Here is a 25,334-nt window from a genome sequence, read left to right as displayed (position 1 = left end):
TTACCATCACAGGTGGCCCGTTGTAACATCCGGCCAATGGGTTCTTCAAATAGTCCATCTTGGTTACTCCCTGCATTGGCATCAAAGAGCACCAAATTGCCCACCGAGAGCATTGTTCATCAGCTCTCATCACAAGCTGGTACTTGCAGAGGAAATTTTCTCCCTTCTCCAGGCCGATGCGGTCAAACCCATACCACCAGGAGAACCAGGGAAGGGATTCTATTCCAGGTACTTCCTTGTGTCCAAAAAGACAGGGAGATTTCATCCCATCCTAGACCTAAGGGCTTTGATCAAATTCCTGGTCAAAGAAAAGTTCAAGATGATTTCTCTGGGCATCCTTTTCCCCATGATTCAGGAGCACGATTGGCTATGCTCTATGGACATAATACATGCCTATACCCACATTTTGATACTTCCCAGTCACAGGAAATATCTCAGATTCTGGATAGGGAAACACTGCTACCAGTACTGGTTTCTGCCATTTGGTCTCGCATCCGCTCCCAGGGTATTCACCAGCCTCCTGATATTTAAAATCATTTAACCGGCCAGGAACGACTCTTGGCTGGTTAAATAACTGGCTATCCAACAATATTCAATGTGAGATAGCCAATTATCTCCCAATGAATATTGACAGTTAGCACTTAGCGGATAACCAGTTATATCGTGCGACATAAGTGACTATCTGCTAATATTCAGCGCATCACTAGCTAAGTTTGGTGGCCAAATTACGCCGCCGAGATAACAGGAATATCTTTAGCCGATTTAAACTTAACTGGTCAGTACTGAATATTGGCTTGGCTAGCTAAATTTAAACTGGCCAAAAATACACCTGGACATTCAGCGGCGGTCACCGGAAATGACCTGACACTGAATGTCCGGGCTGACCGTGAGAGTTAACTGGGCTCCAGCCCCAAGTGTCTAGCAGTAGTTGCAGCATATTTGCGCAGGCTGGGAATATATGTATTTTCCTATGTGGATGATTGGCTGGTCAAGAGTACATTGCAAGGGAGGGTGACAGAGTTAATTCACCTATCTATTCGGGTGTTGGAGCTCCTAGGGTCTGTCATAAAGTACCCCAAGTCCCACATTCTCCAGGTCCAGCGATTGGAGTATATAGGAGCCTTGCTCTATACAGTGCAAGCTTGGACTTTTCTTCCACATGTGAGAGCAGAGACCTTATCAACACTTGCCTCGTAAGTCCAAAGCCTCAAGCAAGTCACAGCTTGGAAAATGTTGAGCTTGATGGACCACATGGCCTCAACGGTGCATGTCACTCCCTTGGCACATCTCAATTTGAGAGAGGCCCAGTGGACCCCAGATTTCCAGTGGTCTCAGGTGGCTGGGAATCTAGCAGATGTCATCCACATTCCTCCAGAGTTGACTCATGCCCTTCTCAGGTGGACAATTTGAACGATTTTTTGACTGTGGAACTAACATTCCAAATTCCACCTCCGCAGAAGGTGCTAACAATGGATGCATTCTACATGGGTTGGGGAGCTCATTTGGAATGCCCTAAAGGCTTTCAGAGATCAGCTACAGAACCAAAGTATTCTCATACAAATGGACAACCAGGTTGCAATGTTCTATACCATGGTTTAACGAAGTACTGAAAAAATTAAAATCACAAGTTAGGAGACTTGAACGAGCATGGAATAAAATAAAAGATAAATACACACTTAACGCATGGAAACAAATGCAAAGAAAATACAAATATGCAATAAGACAAACCTTACTACAAAACCAAAATAGGGCCAGACTACAAACACACACACAAACCTTTCCAACTTGTGAACAAACTACTAGACACCACACCGGTTACCACAACCAACACAGACACCCCATCAGCAGACAACCTTGCTAAATACTTCAACGAGAAAATTATAAAACTACGAATCACGTTACCACTTAATACCACCGACCACAAAAAATTCATTGACTGTCTGGACCCAATCCCCGATGAATATCCAGCAGACCAAATCTGGACAAACTTTGCTGTACTTACCGACGAAACCATCACCCAAGCAATCAACAGGTTCGCCAAATCCCACTGCAAACTGGACATATGTCTCAACAACCTAATAAAATCTGCCCCTCAACGCTTCATAGCAGACCTCACGTCACACCTAAACTACATGTTACAACATGGACTCTTCCCTAAGGATAAAGGAAACATACTACTCACCCCAATACCTAAAGATTCAAAGAAAAAAGTAAATGACATAACCATCTACCACCCGGTAGCATCTATCCCTCTGGCAGTCAAACTAATGGAAAGTATGGTAACCAAGCAGCTTATCGACTACTTAAACAAATTCTCAATACTACATGAATCACAATCAGGATTTCGATCCAACCACAGCACCAAAACAGTACTAATCACTCTCCTAACCAAATTCAAACAAGCAATTGCAACTGGCAATAGTGTACTTCTCCTACAATTCGACATGTCCAACGCGTTCGACATGGTACACCATAAAATACTATTAAACATCCTAGAATACTTCAGAATTGGAGGAAGCGCACTTAGTTGGATCAAAGGCTTCCTAACCGCAAGAACATACCAAGTGATATCAAATTCGAATACATCATCACCATGGAGACCAGAATGTGGAGTACCCCCAGGATCACTGCTTTCACCGACCCTTTTCAACCTAATGATGACACCCCTAGCCAAATCGCTATCCAACCAAGTCCTTAATCCTTACATCTACGCAGACGATGTCACGATCTGCATCTCGTTCAAACATGATCTAACAGAAATCACAAATGAAATTAAACACAGCCTCCAAATCATGAATTCATAGGTGGATGCATTTCAATTCAAACTCAACGCAGAAAAAACACAATGTCTCATCCTCTCATCACAATATACCACGAAGAAACCCACCACTATAAACACCCCAGACTACACCCTTCCTGTTTCAGATAGCCTGAAAATTCTCGGAGTTACAATTGACCGAAATCTCACACTAGAAAGCCATGCAAAAAATACAACAAAGAAAATGTTCCATTCAATGTGGAAACTCAAAAGAGTAAAACCTTTCTTCCCAAGGGAAATATTCCGCAGCCTGGTACAATCAATGGTGCTAAGCCACCTAGATTACTGCAAATGCCATCTATGCCGGATGCAAAGAACAAATCATTAAGAAACTCCAAACTGCTCAAAACACAGCAGCCAGACTCATATTTGGAAAAACGAATATGAAAGCGCCAAACCCCTAAGAGGAAAACTACACTGGCTCCCACTTAAAGAACGTATTGCGTTCAAAATTTGCACCCTGGTTCATAAAATCATTCACGATGAGGCCCCAGTCTACATGTCAGACCTCATAGACTTACCAACCAGGAACACAAAAAGGTCAGCACGCACATTCCTGAATCTCCACTACCCCAGCTGCAAAGGACTAAAATATAAATCAACATACGCATCCAGCTTCTCCTACATAAGCACGCAACTATGGAATGCATTACCAAATGTCATAAAAACAATGCACAACCTATCAAACTTCTGAAAATCACTAAAAACCAACCTGTTCAAAAAGACATACCACAATGATCCATCCTAAATACCAGACAACGAAAATTAGAACTGGACAAAACCGAACTCTCTATACTTGACTGCTTAATTTACTCTGTCACTTATGAACTTTAATGCAATACCACTTTGTATTTTTCATTCCGGAAATGGCGATCACCATTATGGCATAATGTAAGCCACATTGAGCCAGCAAATAGGTGGGAAAATGTGGGATACAAATGCAACAAATAAATAAATAAAAATATAAAAAAGCAGGGGAGTATGAAATCCTACCACTTGTTTCTAGAAGCAGTGGGAATGTGACAGTGGGCCCTTCTTCATAGAATGGCTCTCCTAGCCACATACCTACCAGGAAAAGACAACTGGAAGACAGACTGAGCAGGGGTTTGCAAAATAGGCATAGCCTACAAGATCTTCTTAGTGTGGGGCACCCCCTCTGTGGATCTTTTTGCTACTCAACAACAGAATTCCCCTAGTTCTGTCCCAGGCTCAGATTACATCAGACTAGCGTTTGATGCCATTCTCCTTGGGGGGAGGGACTTCTGTATGCATATCCTCCAGTACCTCTCATAGAGAAGACTTTGCTGAAACTCAAGCAAGACCAGGGAACTGTGATCCTAATTGCGCCTTACTGGCAGAGGCAGATCTGTTTTCCTTTTCTCCTGGAGTTGTCCTCTGAAGATCCATGGTGATTGTAATATTTTCCAACACTTATCACGCAGAACAAGGGATCTTTTTTACATCCCAATCTACAGTCCCTGGCACTCGTGGCTTGGATGTTGAGAGCACAGAATTTGGATCCTTAGATTTGCTGGAGGGAGTCTCCTGCATCTTGCTGGCTTCCAGGAAAGACTCCACTAAGAGATGTTACTCATTTAGAAGGTTTGCTGTCTGGTGTGAGGGTAAGGCCTTAGATTCCCTCATCTGCCCTACACAAAAACTGAATCAGTCCAGCACCTCTCTGAATCTGATTTGAAAACCAACTCTGTAAGGGTTCATCTAAGTGCAAGTAGTGCTTATCACTCTGTGGGAGGTAAGCCCATCTCTGTACAGCCTCTAATTGTTCGCAAAGCCCCCAGTCAAACCTCCAACTGTGTATTGGGATCTCAATGTTGTCCTCACCCAGCTGATGAAAGTTACTTTTAAGCCACTTGATTCTTGTCATCTGAAGAATTTGACCTGGAAAGTTGTGTTTTTAGTGCCGGTCACTTCAGCTCACAGGGTCAGTGAGCTTCAGGCCCTAGTAGCTGATCCATCTTACACCGTTTCAGTACATAAGTAATGCCACACTGGGAAAAGACCAAGGGTCCATCGAGCCCAGCATCCTGTCCACGACAGCGGCCAATGCAGGCCAAGGGCACCTGGCAAGCTTCCCAAACGTACAAACATTCTATACATGTTATTCCTGGAATTGTGGATTTTTCCCAAGTCCATTTAGTAGTGGTTTATGGACTTGCCCTTTAGGAAACCGTCCAACCCCTTTTTAAATTCTGCTAAGCTAACCGCCTTCACCACATTCTCTGGCAATGAATTCCAGAGTTTAATTATGCGTTGGGTGAAAAAACCTTTTCTCCGATTTGTTTTAATTTTACTACTCTGTAGTTTCATCGCATGCCCCCTAGTCCTAGTATTTTTGGACAGCGTGAACAGATGCTTCACATCCACCTGTTCCACTCCACTCATTATTTTATATACCTCTATCATGTCTCCCCTCAGCCGTCTCTTCTCCAAGTTGAAAAGTCCTAGCCTCCTTGGTCTTTCTTCATAGGCAAGTCGTCCAATCCCCGCTATCATTTTTGTCGCCCTTCGCTGCACCTTTTCCAATTCTACTATTATTATTATTATTAGCATTTGTATAGCGCTACCAGACGCACGCAGCGCTGAACACCTGATACAAAGAGACAGTCCCTGCTCAAAAGAGCTTACAATCTAAGTAATACAGACAAACAAGACAGTTACGGGTGAGGGAAGTATCTTTCTTGAGATGCTGCAACCAGAATTGAACACAATACTCAAGGTGCGGTCGCACCATGGAGCGATACAACGGCATTATAACATCATCACACCTGTTTTCCATACCTTTCCTAATAATACCCAACATTCTATTCGCTTTCCTAGCTGCAGCAGCACACTGAGCAGAAGGTTTCAGTGTATTATTGACAACGACACCCAGATCCCTTTCTTGGTCCATAACTCCTAACATGGAACCTTGCATGACGTAGCTATAATTCGGGTTCTTTTTTCCCACATGCATCACCTTGCACTTGCGCACATTAAACATCATCTGCCATTTAGCCGCCCAGTCTCGTAAGGTCCTTTTGTAATTTTTCACAATCCTGTCGCGAGTTAACGACTTTGAATAACTTTGTGTCATCAGCAAATTTAATTACCTCACTAGTTACTCCCATCTCTAAATCATTTATAAATATATTTAAAAGCAGCGGTCCTAGCACAGACCCCTGAGGAACCCCACTAACTACCCTTCTCCATTGTGAATACAGCCCATTTAACCCCACTCTCTGTTTCCTATCCTTCAACCAGTTTTTAATCCACAGTAGGACATTTCCTCCTATCCCATGACCCTCCAATTTCCTCTGTAGCCTTTCATGAGGTACCTTGTCAAACGCCTTTTGAAAATCCAGATACACAATATCAACCGGCTCCCCTTTGTCCACATGTTTGTTTACTCCTTCAAAGAATTGAAGTAAATTGGTCAGGCAAGATTTGCCCACACAAATGCCATGCTGACTTGGTCTCAGTAATCCATGTCCTTGGATGTGCTCTGCAATTTTGTTTTTTGATAATAGCCTCTACCATTTTCCCCGGCATCGACGTCAGACTCACCGGTCTATAATTTCCTGGATCTCCCCTGGAACCTTTTTTAAAAATCGGCGTTACATTGGCCACCCTCCTATCTTCCGGTACCACGCTCGATTTTAAGGATAAATTGCATATCACTAACAGTAGCTCCGCAAGCTCATTTTTCAGTTCTATCAGTACTACAATAGAGTAGTTCTTTGCACACACCCTAAGTTCCTTCCTAAGGTAGTGTCGGAGTTCCATCTTAATCAGTCAATCATGCTTCCAACATTTTTCTAAAAACCACTTGCCCATCTTGGCAAGAGTATACTGCATACCATAGACTGCAAGTGAGATTAGCTTTCTATCTGGAGTGGACTAAAGCCCATAGACAATACATCCAGCTTTTTGTTTCTTTTGAACCAAACTGGATGGAGATAGCCATCAGCAAACACACAGTTTCCAACTGGCTAGTAGATTGCGTCTCCTTTAATTATGCCAGGCTGGGCTGACTTGGGAGAGTCATGTAAGTCTCATAATGTCAGAGCCATGGCTATGTTGGTAGCCCACTTGTGGTCAGTCTCCATAGAGGAGATTTGCAAACCTATGACATGGTCATCTGTCCACACATTTCACATCTCTTTACTGCCTTGAGCGAGATACCCAATGTGACAGTTGGTTCGGGCAGACAGTACTGAAGAATTGTTTTGGTTTCTAGACTCCAACTCCACCCCTCTAGGCCCAGTTTTCTTTAGTTCTAGGCAGCACCTTCACAACTAGTGTAGAAATAGTTTCAGGTTAATTGACTTTGAGGCCTCGATGTTTCGAGTCCCTATTGTCCTAGCGTTGTTGTTTTTGATGAGCCTGGTAGATAGGGATTCCCAGCTGTGAGAATATAATGGCCTGCTTATCCTCAGAAAAAAAACGTACTCACTTGTAAGCAGGTGTTCTCCAAGGACAGCAGGCCAAGTATTCTCACATACCCTCCCACCTTCCCTTGGAACTGTATTCTTTAGCTTTTTAAAATGACTGAGGGACTCATGCACTGGGCGGGAAGTCACCAGTGCATGCATGGTGGGACACTGCTAAAAAGTTCTGAGTTAATATCGCTAGTCAGCATCCGTACTGGACTCCATTGGATGATGTCACCAAGCTGTGAGAATACTTGGCCTGCTGTCCTCAGAGAACATCTGTTACAGGTGAGTAATTTTACTTTCTCCTCCAAACAGACAATCAGACTGCAATGTACTATGTGAACAAGCAGGGGGGTAAGGGCTCCTACCCCCTTGTATCAGGAAGTGATAGGGATATAGTGGGCCCTCCTCCACAACATACCTAGCGAGAAAGGACAACAGCCTGGCAGACAGACTGGTCAAGGTAATGCAACCTCACAAGTGGTCTTTTTTTATGATTTATAATTTTTTATTGTTTTATATATACTTATACAGATATATAGTACTGCAAAGTGTAATACAGCCAATAATTGTAAAGACAATTATTAATACAGAAAATCATTTTTCCCATATATTTAATATAACCTGACTTCCTTAGACCTCAATAAAAGGGGGGGAGGGAACTAGGAATTAGTGAAGTATTTATATCATACAAACAAAATTAAATAAGAAATTATGTCGCTGTTATTCCCATACTACTTATCTCTAACGTTTTTTTGCATCTAAGAAGATCTTGAGCTGATCAGGCATATAATATATATATATTTTATCTGATTTAACCTGATGACGCATTTACAAGGGTATGCAAGAAAGAATGAACCTCCTATTTCCAATACTTTAGACCTCATAGATAGAAACTTTTTTCCTCCTTTCTTGTGTCGTTTTAGTCACGTCAGGATAAAGCCAGATCTTCTGGCCAGCAAATATACGATTAGTTGATTTAAAGTATAGTCTCATTCTCCGAGGACAAGCAGGCTGCATGTTCTCACTGATGGGTGACGTCCGCGGCAGCCCCTCCAATCGGAATCTTCACTAGCAAAAGCCTTTGCTAGCCCTCGCGCGCCGATGCGCACCGCGCATGCGCGGCCGTCTTCCCGCCCGAAACCGGCTTGAGCCGGCCAGTCTTCTTTTCTCCGCGCTCGGTACGGTTGTGTTTACCGTTCGTGCCCCGAAAAAGTCGACCTCGCGCGTCGTTTTTCGACTCGTTTTCTGTAGAAACTCCTAAATTCTTTGGCTTAACCTCTTTTGGTTTTTCCGTCCTCTATTTCGAGTTTTTTCGCCCCGCTAAGTTTTCTTTCGTCGTCGGGGTAGGCCTTACTTAGGCCCCGGTCGAAATTTCCTATTTTTCTAGTGCCAAATTTCGCCATTTCGTCTTTCGATTTCGCCGGCGTGATTTTTCCGCCCATGACATCGAAGCCTTCCAGCGGCTTCAAGAAGTGCACCCAGTGCGCCCGGGTAATCTCGCTCACTGACAGGCACGCGTCGTGTCTTCAGTGTCTGGGGGCTGGGCACCGCCCTCAGGCCTGTAGTCTGTGTTCCCTTTTGCAAAGGCGGACTCAGGTACCGAGGTTGGCCCAGTGGAACATTTTGTTCTCGGGCTCTTCGTCGGCATCGGCACCGGGGGTATCGAGTGCATCGACGTCTTCAGCGTCCAGACCTTCATCCTCGGCGGCCAGTGCATCGACTGCATCGAGGCATCGGCCCTCTGCATCGGCGCCGAGACATCGGACAGCTGCATCGACGTCGGTGGTACCGGGACCTCGTCTGCTGATGTCGTCGGACGGTGGTGCTTCGTCTGGAGTGCAGGTGAGGGCTGTCCATTCCCCTGCTGGTGGCGGTGAGCCTTCGGGTGGGTCTCCCCCTACCCTGAGGGCTCCTGCGGTACAGCCCCCCCGAGACCGACCTTCTTCGGTCTCGGCCCCGAGGAAGCGAAGGCTGGATTCTACGTCCTCCTCGTCGGTACCGGGAAGCTCCGGTGACATGCTTCGCAAGAAGTCGAAGAAGCATCGTCACCGGTCCCCTTCCCATGTCGGTACCGAGAGCTCTGGGTCGCCGAAGGAGTCGGCACCCAGCAGGCATCGGCGCCGAGAGGACCGCTCACCCTCTGTTCAGGAGGTGTCGATGCACTCCACTTTGGACAGCCCGAAACAGCCTCCACGCCCGGAACAGGTTCTGACGTCGACGCCTGCATCGACTTCCATGCCTTTCTCTGCAGCCGCTCTGAACGAGATCCTCCGGGCCATTCTCCCAGAGATTCTGGGAGAGCTGTTGCGCCCTACCCCTCCGGTACCGGCGGTGCTTGCGCCTCCGGTACCGTCGAGCGTGGCGCCGGCTGGCCCATCGCCCGAGGTGAGGTCTCCAGCGTCGGTACCGCGTGCGGTGCCGGCTGCCGTTGCCTCCCAGGAAGGCTCCCCGACTACGTCAGCGGAGGGAGCTTCGCCGATGCGGGCGAGGGAGTCTACCTCTCGACGCCCCCATCGTGGACGTGGCTCCACGGAGTCGAGTCGGGCACGGTTGCAGACACAGGTCCGTGAACTTGTGTCTGACACCGAGGGTGAGGCCTCGTGGGAAGAGGAAGAAGACCCCAGATATTTCTCTGACGAGGAGTCTGAGGGTCTTCCTTCCGATCCCACTCCCTCTCCTGAAAGGCAGCTTTCTCCTCCTGAGAGTCTGTCTTTTGCTTCCTTTGTCCGGGAGATGTCTACGGCCATCCCCTTCCCGGTGGTTGTGGAGGACGAGCCCAGGGCTGAAATGTTTGAGCTCCTGGACTATCCTTCTCCACCTAAGGAAGCGTCCACTGTTCCCCTGCACCATGTCCTCAAAAAGACATTGCTGGCGAACTGGACCAAGCCTTTAACTAATCCCCACATCCCCAAGAAGATCGAGTCCCAGTACCGGATCCATGGGGACCCAGATCTGATGCGCACCCAGTTGCCTCATGATTCTGGAGTTGTGGATCTGGCCCTAAAGAAGGCTAAGAGTTCTAGGGAGCATGCTTCGGCGCCCCCGGGCAAGGACTCTAGAACCTTAGACTCCTTTGGGAGGAAGGCCTACCATTCTTCTATGCTCTTGGCCAAAATTCAGTCTTACCAGCTCTACACGAGCATACACATGCGGAACAATGTGCGGCAGTTGGCGGGCTTGGTTGATGTGCTCCCCCCTGAGCAAGCCAAGCCTTTTCAGGAGGTGGTCAGGCAGCTGAAGGCGTGCAGAAAATTCCTGGCCAGAGGGGTGTATGACACCTTTGATGTTGCGTCCAGGGCCGCTGCTCAAGGTGTGGTGATGCGCAGGCTCTCATGGCTGCGTGCCTCTGACCTGGAGAATAGAATCCAGCAGCGGATTGCGGACTCGCCTTGCCGTGCGGATAACATTTTTGGAGAGAAAGTCGAACAGGTGGTAAAGCAGCTCCACCAGCGGGACACCGCATTCGACAAGTTCTCCCGCCGGCAGCCTTCAGCCTCTACCTCTACAGGTAGAAGATTTTTTTGGGGAAGGAAGACTGTTCCCTACTCTTCTGGCAAGCGTAGGTACAATCCTCCTTCTCGACAGCCTGCGGCCCAGGCTAAGCCCCAGCGCGCTCGCTCTCGTCAGCAGCGTGCGCCTCAGCAAGGCCCCTCGGCTCCCCAGCAAAAGCAAGGGACGAGCTTTTGACTGGCTCCAGCAGAGCATAGCCGACATCCAAGTGTCAGTGCCGGGCGACCTGCCAGTCGGAGGGAGGTTGAAAGCTTTTCACCAAAGGTGGCCTCTCATAACCTCCGATCAGTGGGTTCTCCAAATAGTCCGGCAAGGATACACCCTCAATTTGGCCTCAAAACCTCCAAATTGTCCACCGGGAGCTCAGTCTTACAGCTTCCAGCACAAGCAGGTACTTGCAGAGGAACTCTCCGCCCTTCTCAGCGCCAATGCGGTCGAGCCCGTGCCATCCGGGCAAGAAGGGCTGGGATTCTATTCCAGGTACTTCCTTGTGGAAAAGAAAACAGGGGGGATGCGTCCCATCCTAGACCTAAGGGCCCTGAACAAATATCTGGTCAAAGAAAAGTTCAGGATGCTTTCCCTGGGCACCCTACTTTCCATGATTCAGGAAAACGATTGGCTATGCTCTCTGGACTTGAAGGATGCCTACACACACATCCCGATACTGCCAGCTCACAGACAGTATCTGCGATTTCAGCTGGGCACACGTCACTTCCAGTACTGTGTGCTACCCTTTGGGCTCGCCTCTGCGCCCAGGGTGTTCACAAAGTGCTTGGCTGTAGTAGCAGCAGCACTTCGCAGGCTGGGGGTGTACGTGTTCCCATATCTCGACGATTGGCTGGTGAAGAACACGTCCGAGGCAGGAGCCCTGCAGTCCATGCGGATGACTATTCGCCTCCTGGAGCTACTGGGGTTTGTGATAAATTACCCAAAGTCCCATCTTCTCCCAGCGCAGAGACTCGAATTCATAGGAGCTCTGCTGGATTACTACTACTACTACTACTATTTAGCATTTCTATAGCGCTACAAGGCATACGCAGCGCTGTACAAACATAGAAGAAAGACAGTCCCTGCTCAAAGAGCTTACAATCTAATAGACAAAAAATAAATAAAGTAAGCAAATCAAATCAATTAATGTGAACGGGAAGGAAGAGAGGAGGGTAGGTGGAGGCGAGTGGTTACAAGTGGTTACGAGTCAAAAGCAATGTTAAAGAGGTGGGTTTTCAGTCTAGATTTAAAGGTGGCCAAGGATGGGGCAAGACGTAGGGGCTCAGGAAGTTTATTCCAGGCGTAGGGTGCAGCGAGATAGAAGGCGCGAAGTCTGGAGTTGGCAGTAGTGGAGAAGGGAACAGATAAGAAGGATTTATCCATGGAGCGGAGTGCACGGGAAGGGGTGTAGGGAAGGACGAGTGTGGAGAGATACTGGGGAGCAGCAGAGTGAATACATTTATAGGTTAGTAGAAGAAGTTTGAACAGGATGCGAAAACGGATAGGGAGCCAGTGAAGGGTCTTGAGGAGAGGGGTAGTATGAGTAAAGCGACCCTGGCGGAAGATGAGACGGGCAGCAGAGTTTTGAACCGACTGGAGAGGGGAGAGGTGACTAAGTGGGAGGCCAGCAAGAAGCAGATTGCAGTAGTCTAAACGAGAGGTGACAAGGGTGTGGATGAGGGTTTTGGTAGAGTGCTCGGAAAGAAAGGGGCGGATTTTACGGATGTTGTAAAGAAAGAAACGACAGGTCTTGGCGGTCTGCTGGATATGAGCAGAGAAGGAGAGAGAAGAGTCAAAGATGACCCCAAGGTTTCGAGCTGAGGAGACAGGGAGAATGAGAGAGCCATCAACAGAAATAGAAAACGGGGGGAGCGGGGAGGTGGGTTTGGGGGGGAAAATGAGAAGCTCGGTTTTGGTCATATTTAATTTCAGGTGGCGTTGAGACATCCAGGCAGCAATGTCAGACAAGCACGCTGAAACTTTGGTTTGGATGCAAGGTGAGATATCAGGGGTAGAAAGGTAGATTTGGGAGTCATCAGCATAGAGGTGGTAGGAAAAGCCATGGGATGAGATTAATGAACCAAGGGAAGAAGTGTAGATAGAAAAGAGGAGGGGACCAAGAACAGAACCCTGAGGTACACCGACAGGCAGAGGGATAGAAGTAGAAGAGGATCCACCAGAGTGAACACTAAAGGTGCGGAGGGAGAGGTAGGAAGAGAACCAGGAAAGGACAGAGCCCTGGAATCCAAGTGAGGACAGGGTATCGAGAAGTATGCTGTGATCGACAGTGTCAAAAGCAGCGGAAAGATCAAGAAGAATGAGGATGGAATATTGACCTCTGGATTTAGCCAGTAATAGGTCATTGGAGACTTTAGTAAGCGCAGTTTCAGTTGAGTGGAGAGGGCGAAAACCAGATTGTAATGGGTCAAGAATAGCATGTGAGGAGAGAAAATCAAGGCAGCGGCGGTGAACAGCACGCTCAAGTAATTTGGAGAGAAAAGGAAGGAGGGAGATGGGTCGGTAATTAGAGGGACAAGTAGGGTCAAGTGAAGGCTTCTTAAGGAGAGGTGTGACCACAGCATGTTTAAAGGAAGCAGGGACAGTCGCAGTGGAAAGTGAGAGGTTGAGAATGGATTCTCGGACGGCTCGCGCCTATCTCCCAGAGGCGAGAGCCAACAACTTGTTGTCCCTCGTCTCGCGGGTGCGAGCGTCCCAGCAGATCACAGCTCGGCAGATGTTGAGATTGCTGGGCCACATGGCCTCCACAGTTCATGTGACTCCCATGGCCCGCCTTCACATGAGATCTGCTCAATGGACCCTAGCTTCCCAGTGGTTTCAGGCTGCTGGGGATCTAGAAGACGTGATCCACCTGTCCACGAGTTTTCTCGAATCCCTGTATTGGTGGACGATTTGGTCCAATTTGACTCTGGGACGTCCTTTCCAAATTCCTCAGCCACAAAAAGTGCTGACCACGGATGCGTCTCTCCTGGGATGGGGAGCTCATGTCGATGGGCTTCACACCCAAGGAAGTTGGTCCCTCCAGGAACGCGATCTGCAGATCAATCTTCTGGAGTTGCGAGCGATCTGGAACGCTCTGAAGGCTTTCAGAGATCGGCTGTCCCACCAAATTATCCAAATTCAGACAGACAACCAGGTTGCCATGTATTATGTCAACAAGCAGGGGGGCACCGGATCTCGCCCCCTGTGTCAGGAAGACGTCAGCATGTGGCTCTGGGCTCGCCGTCACGGCATGGTGCTCCAAGCCACATATCTGGCAGGCGTAAACAACAGTCTGGCCGACAGGTTGAGCAGGATTATGCAACCTCACGAGTGGTCGCTCAATTCCCGTGTAGTGCGACAGATCTTCCAGGTGTGGGGCACCCCCTTGGTGGATCTCTTCGCATCTCGAGCCAACCACAAAGTCCCTCAGTTCTGTTCCAGGCTTCAGGCCCACGGCAGACTGGCATCGGATGCCTTCCTCCTGGACTGGGGGGAGGGTCTGCTGTATGCTTATCCTCCCATACCTCTGGTGGGGAAGACTTTGTTGAAACTCAAGCAAGATCGAGGCACCATGATTCTGATTGCTCCTTTTTGGCCGCGTCAGATCTGGTTCCCTCTTCTTCTGGAGTTGTCCTCCGAAGAACCGTGGAGATTGGAGTGTTTTCCGACCCTCATCACGCAGGACGAAGGGGCGCTTCTGCATCCCAACCTCCGGTCCCTGGCTCTCACGGCCTGGATATTGAGAGCGTAGACTTTGCCTCTTTGGGTCTGTCAGAGGGTGTCTCCTGTATCTTGCTTGCTTCCAGGAAAGATTCCACTAAGAGGAGTTACTTCTTTCTATGGAGGAGGTTTGCCGTCTGGTGTGACAGCAAGGCCCTAGATCCTCGATCTTGTCCTACACAGACCCTGCTTGAATACCTTCTGCACTTGTCTGAGTCTGGTCTCAAGACCAACTCCGTAAGGGTTCACCTTAGTGCAATCAGTGCATACCATTACCATGTGGAAGGTAAGCCGATCTCAGGACAGCCTTTAGTTGTTCGCTTCATGAGAGGTTTGCTTTTGTCAAAGCCCCCTGTCAAGCCCCCTACAGTGTCATGGGATCTCAATGTCGTTCTCACCCAGCTGATGAAACCTCCTTTTGAGCCACTGAACTCCTGCCATCTGAAGTACTTGACCTGGAAGGTCATGTTCTTGGTGGCAGTTACTTCAGCTCGTAGAGTCAGTGAGCTTCAGGCCCTGGTAGCCCAGGCTCCTTACACCAAATTTCATCATAATAGAGTAGTCCTCCGCACTCACCCTAAGTTCCTGCCAAAGGTTGTGTCGGAGTTCCATCTGAACCAGTCAATTGTCTTGCCAACATTCTTTCCCCGTCCTCATTCCTGCCCTGCTGAACGTCAGCTGCACACATTGGACTGCAAGAGAGCATTGGCCTTCTATCTGGAGCGGACACAGCCCAACAGACAGTCCGCCCAATTGTTTGTTTCTTTTGATCCCAACAGGAGGGGAGTGGCTGTGGGGAAACGCACCATTTCCAATTGGCTAGCAGATTGCATTTCCTTCACTTACGCCCAGGCGGGGCTGGCTCTTGAGGGTCATGTCACGGCTCATAATGTTAGAGCCATGGCTGCGTCGGTAGCCCACTTGAAGTCAGCCTCTATTGAAGAAATTTGCAAAGCTGTGACGTGGTCATCTGTCCACACATTCACATCTCATTACTGCCAGCAGCAGGATACCCGACGCGACAGTCGGTTCGGGCAGTCAGTTCTTCAGAACCTGTTTGGGCTTTAGGATCCAACTCCACCCCCCGAGGGCCCTGTTTGTTCTGTTCCAGGCTCTACTCTCAGTTAGTTGGTAAATTTTTTTAGGTCAATCTCAGTTATGTCCTCGCCGTTGCGAGGCCCAATTGACCATGGTTGTTGTTTTGAGTGAGCCTGGGGGCTAGGGATACCCCATCAGTGAGAACAAGCAGCCTGCTTGTCCTCGGAGAAAGCGAATGCTACATACCTGTAGAAGGTATTCTCCGAGGACAGCAGGCTGATTGTTCTCACAAACCCGCCCGCCTCCCCTTTGGAGTTGTGTCTTCCCTTGTCTTTGTCTTGCTACACATGAGACTGGCCGGCTCAAGCCGGTTTCGGGCGGGAAGACGGCCGCGCATGCGCGGTGCGCATCGGCGCGCGAGGGCTAGCAAAGGCTTTTGCTAGTGAAGATTCCGATTGGAGGGGCTGCCGCGGACGTCACCCATCAGTGAGAACAATCAGCCTGCTGTCCTCGGAGAATACCTTCTACAGGTATGTAGCATTCGCTTTATTGCATTTAGATCCTGCTGAAAAACAAACAAAACTATCAATGTCCCTCTTTCCGTCGCGTCTGCAGTTGATTGTTCCAAAATGGCTGTGACATTTTGTAGGTCTACTGAGTCTTCTCCCTCTACTTTTTTCATTGTACTTGAAATATAGTAAATTTTATTCAATGGAGGAAAACTTTCTTGGGGAAAATTCAAAGTTTCTTTCAAAAATCTGCAAAACATATCATTTGAGGAGATCCCCAGCAATCTAGGAAAATTTAGTATACGGAGATTTAATCTCCTATTATAGTTCTCCATTTGTTCTATCTTCCTTCTTATCTTAATGTTATCATTAATCGCTGCCACTTTAAATTCTTCCATTTGCTTAGATTCTTTCTGCAAGGCCTCAATTTTTGTAGAAAATTCTTGTTTGACAATGTCCATAGAGTTCTTCACTTCCTGCACATTCAAATGTAATGTTTTTACCTCTTCAGAAGATTGTCTCAGGGTTTTTTCAATTTCCAATAACTTCAGCCAGATCTTACTTAGGCTCACCTCCATCTCTCCTGCAGCTTCAGATTTCCCCGCAAAATCGAGCTCCCCTCTGGGCTCTTCGGAATCACCCTTTCCGGGTTCCGAAGGAAACCCCATTCGACTGGCGAAGGCTGCAGGGCAAGGAGGAGCCATAGAGCTCGGCGGGGAGAGAGATGTTTCTGCATCCAGCGGGAGAGCCGCTTCACCGGCTCCACTTGCTAAGGACTTCGCTCTGCTTTCTCGGGAAACCGCGGGGAAGAAGCGCTCCAAACCCGCCCTTGCCGGCGTGGACGTCCCAGGAACTCCCCAGATCGTCCCCTTACGTTTAGTATGTGGCATTGTTACAGGAAAAATACAAATTCGGCAGGGAAGGTAGGAGCTTGCTTCAAACACAACTGCTCACGGTGCCATCTTGACACGCCCCCCTCACAAGTGGTCTTTTAATATGGGCATAGCCTGCAAGAACTTCCAAGAGTGGGGCACCCCCTTGGTGCATCTTTTTGCCACTCATCTCAACAACAAAGTCTCCCAGTTATGTTCCAGGCTCAGGTCACATGGCAGAATAGTGTCAGATGCCTTTCTCCTACATTGGGGGACATGACTTCTGCATGCGTATCCTCCAATACCTCTCATAGAGAAGACTTTGCTGAAACGCAAGATCGGGGAACTATGATCCTAATCTCCCCTTATTGGCCAAGGAAGATTTGTTTTCCTCTTCTTCTGCAGCTGCCTTCTGAAGAATCATGGAGACTGGAGTGTTTTCCGACCCTCATCACACAGAACAAGGGATCCCTTCTGTATCCCAACCTCCAGACCCTGGTCCTCATGGCCTGGATGTTGAAAGCATAGTTTGTATCCTTGAATCTGCCTGAGGGTGTCTCCAGAATCTTGCTTGCTTGCAGGAAAGACTCCACTAAGGGGTGTTACTCTTTTAAGTGGAGGAGGTTTGCTGTGTGGTATGAGGGCCAGGCCCCAGATCCTCTTGTCCTGCACAAAAACTGCTTAAATACTTCTTGTACCTCTCTGAGTATGGTTTGAAAACCAACTCTGTAAGGGTTCGTTTTAGTGCAATTAGTGTTTATAATCTCCGTGTAGGAGGTAAGCCCATCTCTGTTCAGCCTCTAGTTCAGTTCATGAGAGGTTTTCTGTTGACAAAGCCCTCCATCAAACCTCCCACTGTGTCTTGGGATCTCAACGCTGTTCTCACTCAGCTGATGAAAACTCCTTTTGAGCCGCTTTATTCCTGTCTTCTGAAGTATCTGACCTGCAAAGTTGTGTTTTTGATGGTGGTCACTTAAGCTCATAGAGTCAGTGAGCTTCAGACCCTAGTAGCTGATCCGCCTTACACAAAGTTTAATCACAACAGAATAGTTCTTCTCACGCACCCTTAGTTCCTTCCTAAGATGGTGTTGGATTTCCATCTTAACTAGTCAATTGTTATGCCAACATTTTTTTCCAGAAACCACTTTCCCATCCTGTTGAGAGTATATTGCATACTTTAGACTGCAAACGAGCCTTAACCTTCTATCTGGTGAGGCCTAAAGCCCATAGACCATCCACCCACCTTTTGGTTTCATTTGACCCAAACAGGATGGGGGTAGCCATCACCAAATACACAATCTCCAGTTGGCTAACAGATTGCATCTCCTTTACTTATGCCCAAGCTGGGTTGATTATTGAGGGTCATGTCAAGGCTCATAATGTCAAAGCCATGGCTACATCAGCAGCCCACTTGAGATCAGCCTTCAATGAGGAGATTTGGAAAGCTGCAACATGGTCTTCGGTCCACACATTCACTACTGCCTTGAGCAGGATACCCGAAGTAATGCCTGGTTTGGTCAGACAGTCCTGCAGAATCTGTTTGCTGTCTAGAATCCAGCTCCACCGTTCTAGGCTAAGTTTTCTTACATTCCAGGCTGCACCTTCACAGCTAGTACATATATGGATTTGGAGGCCTCAATGTTTCTATTGTCCTATTATCCTAGTTCTTATTGTCCTAGCATTGTTGTTTTTGGTGAGCCTGGTAGCTAGGGATTCCCACATGTGAGAATACAACTAGGCCTACTTGTCCTTGGAGAAAGCCAAGTTACTCACCTGTAGCAGATGTTCTCTGAGGACAGCAGGCCAAGTATTCTTACATACCCCCTCACCTCCCCTAGGAGTTGTATTCCTTTAGCTATGTTACCTGACTGAGGGATCTGTGCATGCATGGTGGTACACTACTAGAATTTTCTTGAAACATCTATATGGTAGTCAGCATCAACACTAGTCTCCGTTGGATTACTTCACCCACATGTGAGAATACCTGGCCTGCTGTCCTAGGAGAACACCTAATACAAGTGAGTAACTTTGCTTAATAAAAACACCAATACAGTTTTATTCAAATATTCAACTTTCAAAGACTTACAATTAAACTAATAAATAAGTCTTCGCAACAGATTGGCCAAAGTACTAAAGAGGGCTTTAAACTAAATTTGCTGGGGATGGGTGAAAAAAGCCCCAAAGTCATTAATAACCATCAGAAAGGTAAGACATCAAATACCTTTATAGAAAAGGAGGAAAAAAGTAAAATATGGAGAGCCTTGTATACCCATGCCCATAGTATGGAAAACAAATTTCTAGATTTGGAGGCTGCAATGATAGAAACCGACTTGGATTTAGTGGCAGTCACAGAGACGTGGCTCACGGAGAACCATGACTTGGATATAGTTATACCTGGTTATAATCTATTCAGGAAAAATCTCCTTCATAGTCAGAAGAAATGGACAGAGCCTTAATTGAAGACATTCACAAGATAGCTAGGCAAGGGGAAGTATTACTAATAGGTGATTTTAATATGCCAGATGTCAATTGGAGAAGCCCTACTGTGGGGTCATCTAGAGGCAAAGGGATTCTCTACAGGAAGCATTGTTCCAGCAGTGGGTAATGAAACCAACACGAGATGGAAAGATTCTAGATCTGGTGCTTATGAATGGGGAGAATATTTCTGATGTGACGGAGGGATCTTTTGACATCTAGTGATTACTAAATGATGTGGCTCAATATTAAGAGACAGGAAAAGAAGGCTTATTCAAGATTGAAGGACCTAGATTTTAAAATAACTAACTTTATCAAAATGGGAGAATTTCTCAAGGAAGAGTCAGTTGGATGGGAACAGCTGAAGGAAGTAGAACAGCAGTGGGCAAAACTGAAAGGAGCTATTTTAAAGACAATAAACCTTTATGTTAGAAAATTACTAAAAGGAAAAGAAGGCCGCTGTGGTTCTTGAACATAGTAGCTGAAAAGGTAAGGGAAAAAGGGTTAGCCTTCATACATTACAAGACATCACAAAAAGAGGAAGACAGGCAAAACTATCTAGACAAGCTAAGAGAAGCTGTCAGGAAAGGGAAGAGGCAAATGGAAGAAAAAATAGCTGATACGGTAAAATTGGGGGACAAGACATTTTTTAGATATGTAATTGAAAGCAGGAAGTGCCACAATAGCATTGTGAGCCTCAAGGCTGAGGACAGGAATATTTAGAAGCTGATAAGGATAAAGCTGAACTGCTTAACAATTATTTCTGTTCTGTGTTCATGGATGAAAGGCTAGGGTTGGGACCGCAGAAAACAAATGCTAATGGGGACGGATATATGGTAGACCGGGACCGATTCTCGGAAGATTGTGTGAGGAGCTAGCTAAACTAAAAGTAGACAAAGCGATGGGACCTGGTGGGAGACATCCGAGGGTACTCAAGGAACTTGGAGAGGTTCTGATGGCTTCACTGTGTGACCTCTTCAATGCTTCCTTAGAGTCTGGAGTGGTCCCAGAGGACTGGAGAAGGGTGAATGTGGTCCACCTGCACAAGAGTGGAAGAAGGAGGAGGCTGCAAATTATAGACCAGTCAATCTGACCTCAGTGGTGAGTAAACTAATGGAAATGTGAGGTTTCTCAAATTGAATGGACTGCAGGTCCTGAGGCAGCATGGTTTCAGTAGAGGCAGGTCTTGTCTGACAAATCTGATTGACTTCTTTGGGTGACCAAGCAGTTGGATGTGGGAGGAGCGCTAGATGTGGTGTACTTGGATTTTAGCAAAGCCTTTGACACGTTTCCGCATAGGTGACTGATAAACAAACTGAATGCCCTCAGTATGGGACCTAAAGTGACTGACTGGATCAAATACTGGTTAAATGGAAGGAGACAGAGGGTAGTGGTAAATGGAGCTTCCTCTGAGGAAAAGGATGTTGTCAGTGGTCCACAGATGGAACTGAGGGGTGAAACCTTAGGTTGAAGGAAGGGAAGTTTATTGACTGACCTGATATGACCTGTGTTTCAGCAAAGTGTCTGTGTCAGGGGTCACATGACATTCTTATGAAAAAGTTGCTTACAGTGCTTCTCTATTTTTGAATATCTTTGTGGCTGAATCATACAGGAACAGCAGGCAACTTTAATCCCATGGATTTACAGACTGACATAAATTCACTACTTTAATTTTGATTGATTCAGTTTGATACTTCATAGTTACAATATTGGTGTTTATTTAAGTTTGGCCCAAGAGAAGCACTTTATTCAGTGCTGCTTTCCAACAAAAAGGACCCTATGAAAGATAAATGCATGAGTCATCCTAAAAGGACCCTTTTCACAGTGGGATATAGTTGGGGTGGAAATTGCACCTGAGGGAACCTTTTTCACATATATGCATATTTTTATTTTGGTTGGCTCATTATATTGGATTTTGTTATTTTCAGATTTTGCAAAACTATGTCCAGAACGAGCCAGTTACAGAGCAGAGTGATATAATTGCTTATTTCAGCCACTGCAGTGAAGAAAGTAAAAAGAATATTATGACTCAATACTTTTTTATGTCACTACTTTAATGAGCCTAAATGGTATACATATATTATATCTTGCAATCTGATCATTAAGGCAGACTTGGGAAAGCTATTGTTTATCCCTGGGGGTAAGCAGCATAGAATCTAGTTACTTTTTGAATCCTGTGAGGTAATTGTGATCTGAATTGGCTACTGTTGGAAATAGCATACAGGGCTTGAAACTTTGGTCTGACCTAGTATAGCTGCTTTTAAACTCCAGTTTTGAACACGCTGCATGAAAATACTACATCATATTAAACTGTTCTTTCTGTTCTCAGTTATGGAGGGATTTTGAGTGCATACATGAGACTAAAGTATCCAGATATTGTGAGTGGAGCTCTGGCTTCCAGTGCACCTATATATTATGTTGCTGGTATTGGAAACACTGGCCAGTTCTTTGGAGATGTCACTACAGTAAGTTAAAGTCTATTAAGAAGTTAAATGACATTACATTTAGAAAATATATCATGCTAGTCTTGTACCTACTAAATTGACAGTGAAGTTTTGCTGACAGAAAAATCACTTACAGTGGGTTCCTTTATAAATGTATTTTTAGTATTAGGAAGTAAAATCTTTCCTCATTCAAGTTTCTTTTATTTAAAGTCTGTATCTCTTTTTCTAAAATGCTCCCTTTTCCTTTAAAATTTGCACTATTCAAATGCTATTGTGCTCTTTCACTTGTTACGGTGGTTACTAATAAAGATTCAAATTGTGTTCACCTTGGGAGGAAGTGATGCCACCGTTGAATGTGGATGCCTGAATTGGGTACTGTAACCAGGTTCCCCTTCCAGGTGGGAGCCAGGGTGGACCCTGCTTAGCTTTCACTGGCTTCCGTCTGCTTTCCTAGCCAGCCACCGCACTTTCACTTGCTCTCCCTCTCCACCTTGCCAGCTGCTGAGAAAATCAGTCCCACTCCAGCAGAAAGAGCAATCCAAGTTCTTTATTGTTACAGATGTCAGCCTTGTCTAAACACCTCCAATTATCAGCAAACTTTAATCCATTTTCAATTACAGGCTTTTGTTTTAAATTCTCTCTCCCCAAACCTCCAGCCACACTATCTTCACCGCAGATAGTTTTGGAGATTTAGCTGGAACCACCTCCTCTCTCACCTCTTACAGTTTAAGTTCCCCCAAAATGCACATGCCTTTCTGTCTTAAAGCCCTTCCCCCCCTTCCACAGCACTACCTCTTGGGAACAGCCAATATGGTAGCAAGTTGTGCTTTCCAGTTGCTCCCCCACTGCTTTGCTCCCAGCTTCCCCCAACTCCACAACCGGGGCAATGCTGAGGCCCCAAAAGCTCTCACCCTGTCTGCACGGGTTAGAGCCAAACCACCCACCTCCATACATTCCCCCTTACCTTCTCCTTCTACCTCTGCTTTATTCCACTCCATCTCCTCCTCCTCCCCAAGCTCCACCAGCTGTTCCCCATCTCCAGGATCAGACCTCATCTCCCAATCAGTCATTCCACCCTCCCCCTCCTGAGAGTTCAGCTGACCCTGCACTGGCTTCTGGGGAGTGTAGTTTTTCTCCTGCATTACAGCTTTCCCTGGCAGTTTGATCCCTAGAGGGCGCCCTGCTCTCCTAGCTGGGCTGAATGACCGGGGATGATGCCGGCTGAAAGAACCACTATCCCCTCTCCCTCGTACCAGCCCTCCAGAGTGCTCACAGTACTCTTGTATGAAATTTGGAATTCCTCCTTATAAATTCTTTAATCCACCCAAATAACATTCAAAAATAAAAGATAGACAGAAAAAGGAGGAAGCAAAATGGCAGCGAATAGGAAATGAGGATTACAAGGTTGTGAATCATGTGGCAGAAAAAAAGTGTGACCATGAATCTATGTGGTGTGGCATTTGCGGCTCTTGCTGAGGTGTCCAAAGTGGAATCTGATGAAAGTGCCAGTGGGAGGATAGAGTAGCAGGTCTCAGTATTACTAAAGTTGATATGAAAAGCTTAATCTCCAAATTAAAAAATGAGATTGCTTTGATGAAGTGAAAAATAAGGAGGAGTCAGGGAAATTTGAGATGATTTGGCAGATATCAGAGCCTGAGTAGATACTGAAGGAGCTGGTAACCATAAAAAGACTGAGGAAGGGCTACAAGAGGCTAACAGAGGCTTTATCAGTAAAGTAGAGGATCTTGAGAAGAATAGATCACAGGAAAACAACATCTGGATTAGAGGAATTCCAGAAATGGAGTTTTTAGTTACCATGGTAGCGGTCCAAAAATATAGTATAGTCTTATGGGGATAGCAAATACTGAAGGAGCAACTAAACTAGTTAAAATAAAAGTGGATAGGGTCAATGGAGTGTTGGGTCCAAGGAGAACTCAACTCCTGTCAGACATAGTGGCTTGCTTCCACAGTTACGAGGAGAAGGAGAAACTGGTGAGCAAGGCCAGAATAGTGGGCACCTTTTACTGGAATAACTTGAATATCAAAGTCTATAATGACTTCTACAAATAACACTTCAGAAGAAAAGACCCTTCAAAGATATGTTTCTTCTGAATAAAGTGAATATACTTTATAAGTGGCTGTACCTCTTTGGCCTCATACTTACTTTTGGGAGTGCCAGCAAGAAAGAAAGTATACTGGAGGAGACCTAGGCATTGTTGGAGAAGGAAAGCCTGAAACCGTCAACTGAAATTAATTCAGTGGACATAAGGAACTGTTCAAGTGGAAGGGGATTGAAATAGAACTTTGTAAGTGGTAAAGGAGAGCAGTGTGAGGTCTAAGCAGGAGAGGTTGAGGAACTGTGGCAGCAGAGAGAAGACTGAGAATGGTGCTTTTGCAACCATACATCCTTGGATGTCTAAATAGAAGAAGTGGCATAATAAAGACTGAGAGCATGAGTGAAGAACTGTGGGGCTGAGGCTAAAGCTAATGTCTTCATGAGATTTGGAGGTATTGGACTAATATATCTGGAGGAGGGTTATAGGGCTGTATGTAGTGTGAGTCTTGGGGGAAGGGAATGATGGTCAAGTGGTACAGATGCTTGGGCATAAGAGGTAGCAGGGTTCATAATGAGATGGAGAGTAAATGTGTGTAATTGAGGGTTGGGTTGATAAGGATCAAAAGAACCTGATAGGGGTGTAGGAGGGCTTTTGTTTGGGAGGCTGGGAAGGAGATGTTGGATTAACATGAAGGAATGGGGGGAATTAGGGAAAGAGCTATGATTATGTCTCAGTGGGGTCATGTCTGACAGAATAAAGGATGGCTGGGGGATTTCAGGGCCATTGGTAGGGAGATGATGAGGGAGGAGGAGGAGAGCAAAGAAGAGGGAAAAAGGGTGGTGATGATGATTTGTTTGAATTGTTGATCACAGGGTACATTAGGCTTATACAAGGGAGAAAGGGAATAAGGAAGGGGGATTATAAAAAAAAATATGAATAAGTCTGGTTTAAGAGTTTTAACTTTCAGTGTGTGGGGGCTGAATGCACCCTTATAAGCAGGGTTTCTATTTAAAGAAGTAAAAAGGTTGCAGTCAGCAGTGGCGTTCATAGGGGCCCTGACACCCGGGGCGGATCGCCGATGTGCCCCGCCCCCCGGGTGCAGCGCCGCCCCCGGAACAGCGTGACCTCCCCCCCCCCCCGGTGAAATACCCCCCCCCCCGGGTGCAGCGTGACCCCCCGGCGAAAGAACCCCCCGGGTGCACGCCGCTGGGGGGGGGGGGTGCCGCACGCCTGTCGGCTCTTCGTTGCCATGCTCCCTCTGCCACGGAACAGGAAGTAACTTGTTCCGGGGCAGAGGGAGCATGAAAACGAAGAGCCGACAGGCGCGCGGCAACCCCCCAGCGGCGTGCACCCGGGGCGGACCGCCCCCCCCCCCCCCCCCCTTGGTACGCCACTGGCAGTCAGACATATATGTGGAGGAGTGGCCTAGTGGTTAGGGTGGTGGACTTTGGTCCTGGGGAACTGAGG

General features: G+C 46.8%; 1 protein-coding gene across 1 annotated transcript in view; it reads left to right on the top strand.

Moving 5' to 3' along the window:
* Window positions 1-25,334, top strand: part of DPP7 (dipeptidyl peptidase 7) — a 720,522-nt gene that overhangs the window by 135,292 nt on the left and 559,896 nt on the right. Inside the window, 1 exon segment of the mRNA XM_030207062.1 lies at window positions 21,696-21,831. Within this exon segment, the coding sequence (XP_030062922.1) occupies window positions 21,696-21,831 (136 nt within the window).

Source organism: Microcaecilia unicolor, chromosome 6 (assembly GCF_901765095.1).
Source record: "Microcaecilia unicolor chromosome 6, aMicUni1.1, whole genome shotgun sequence".
Lineage (NCBI taxonomy): Eukaryota > Metazoa > Chordata > Amphibia > Gymnophiona > Siphonopidae > Microcaecilia > Microcaecilia unicolor.
This window is presented reverse-complemented; position numbering and strand designations above follow the sequence as displayed.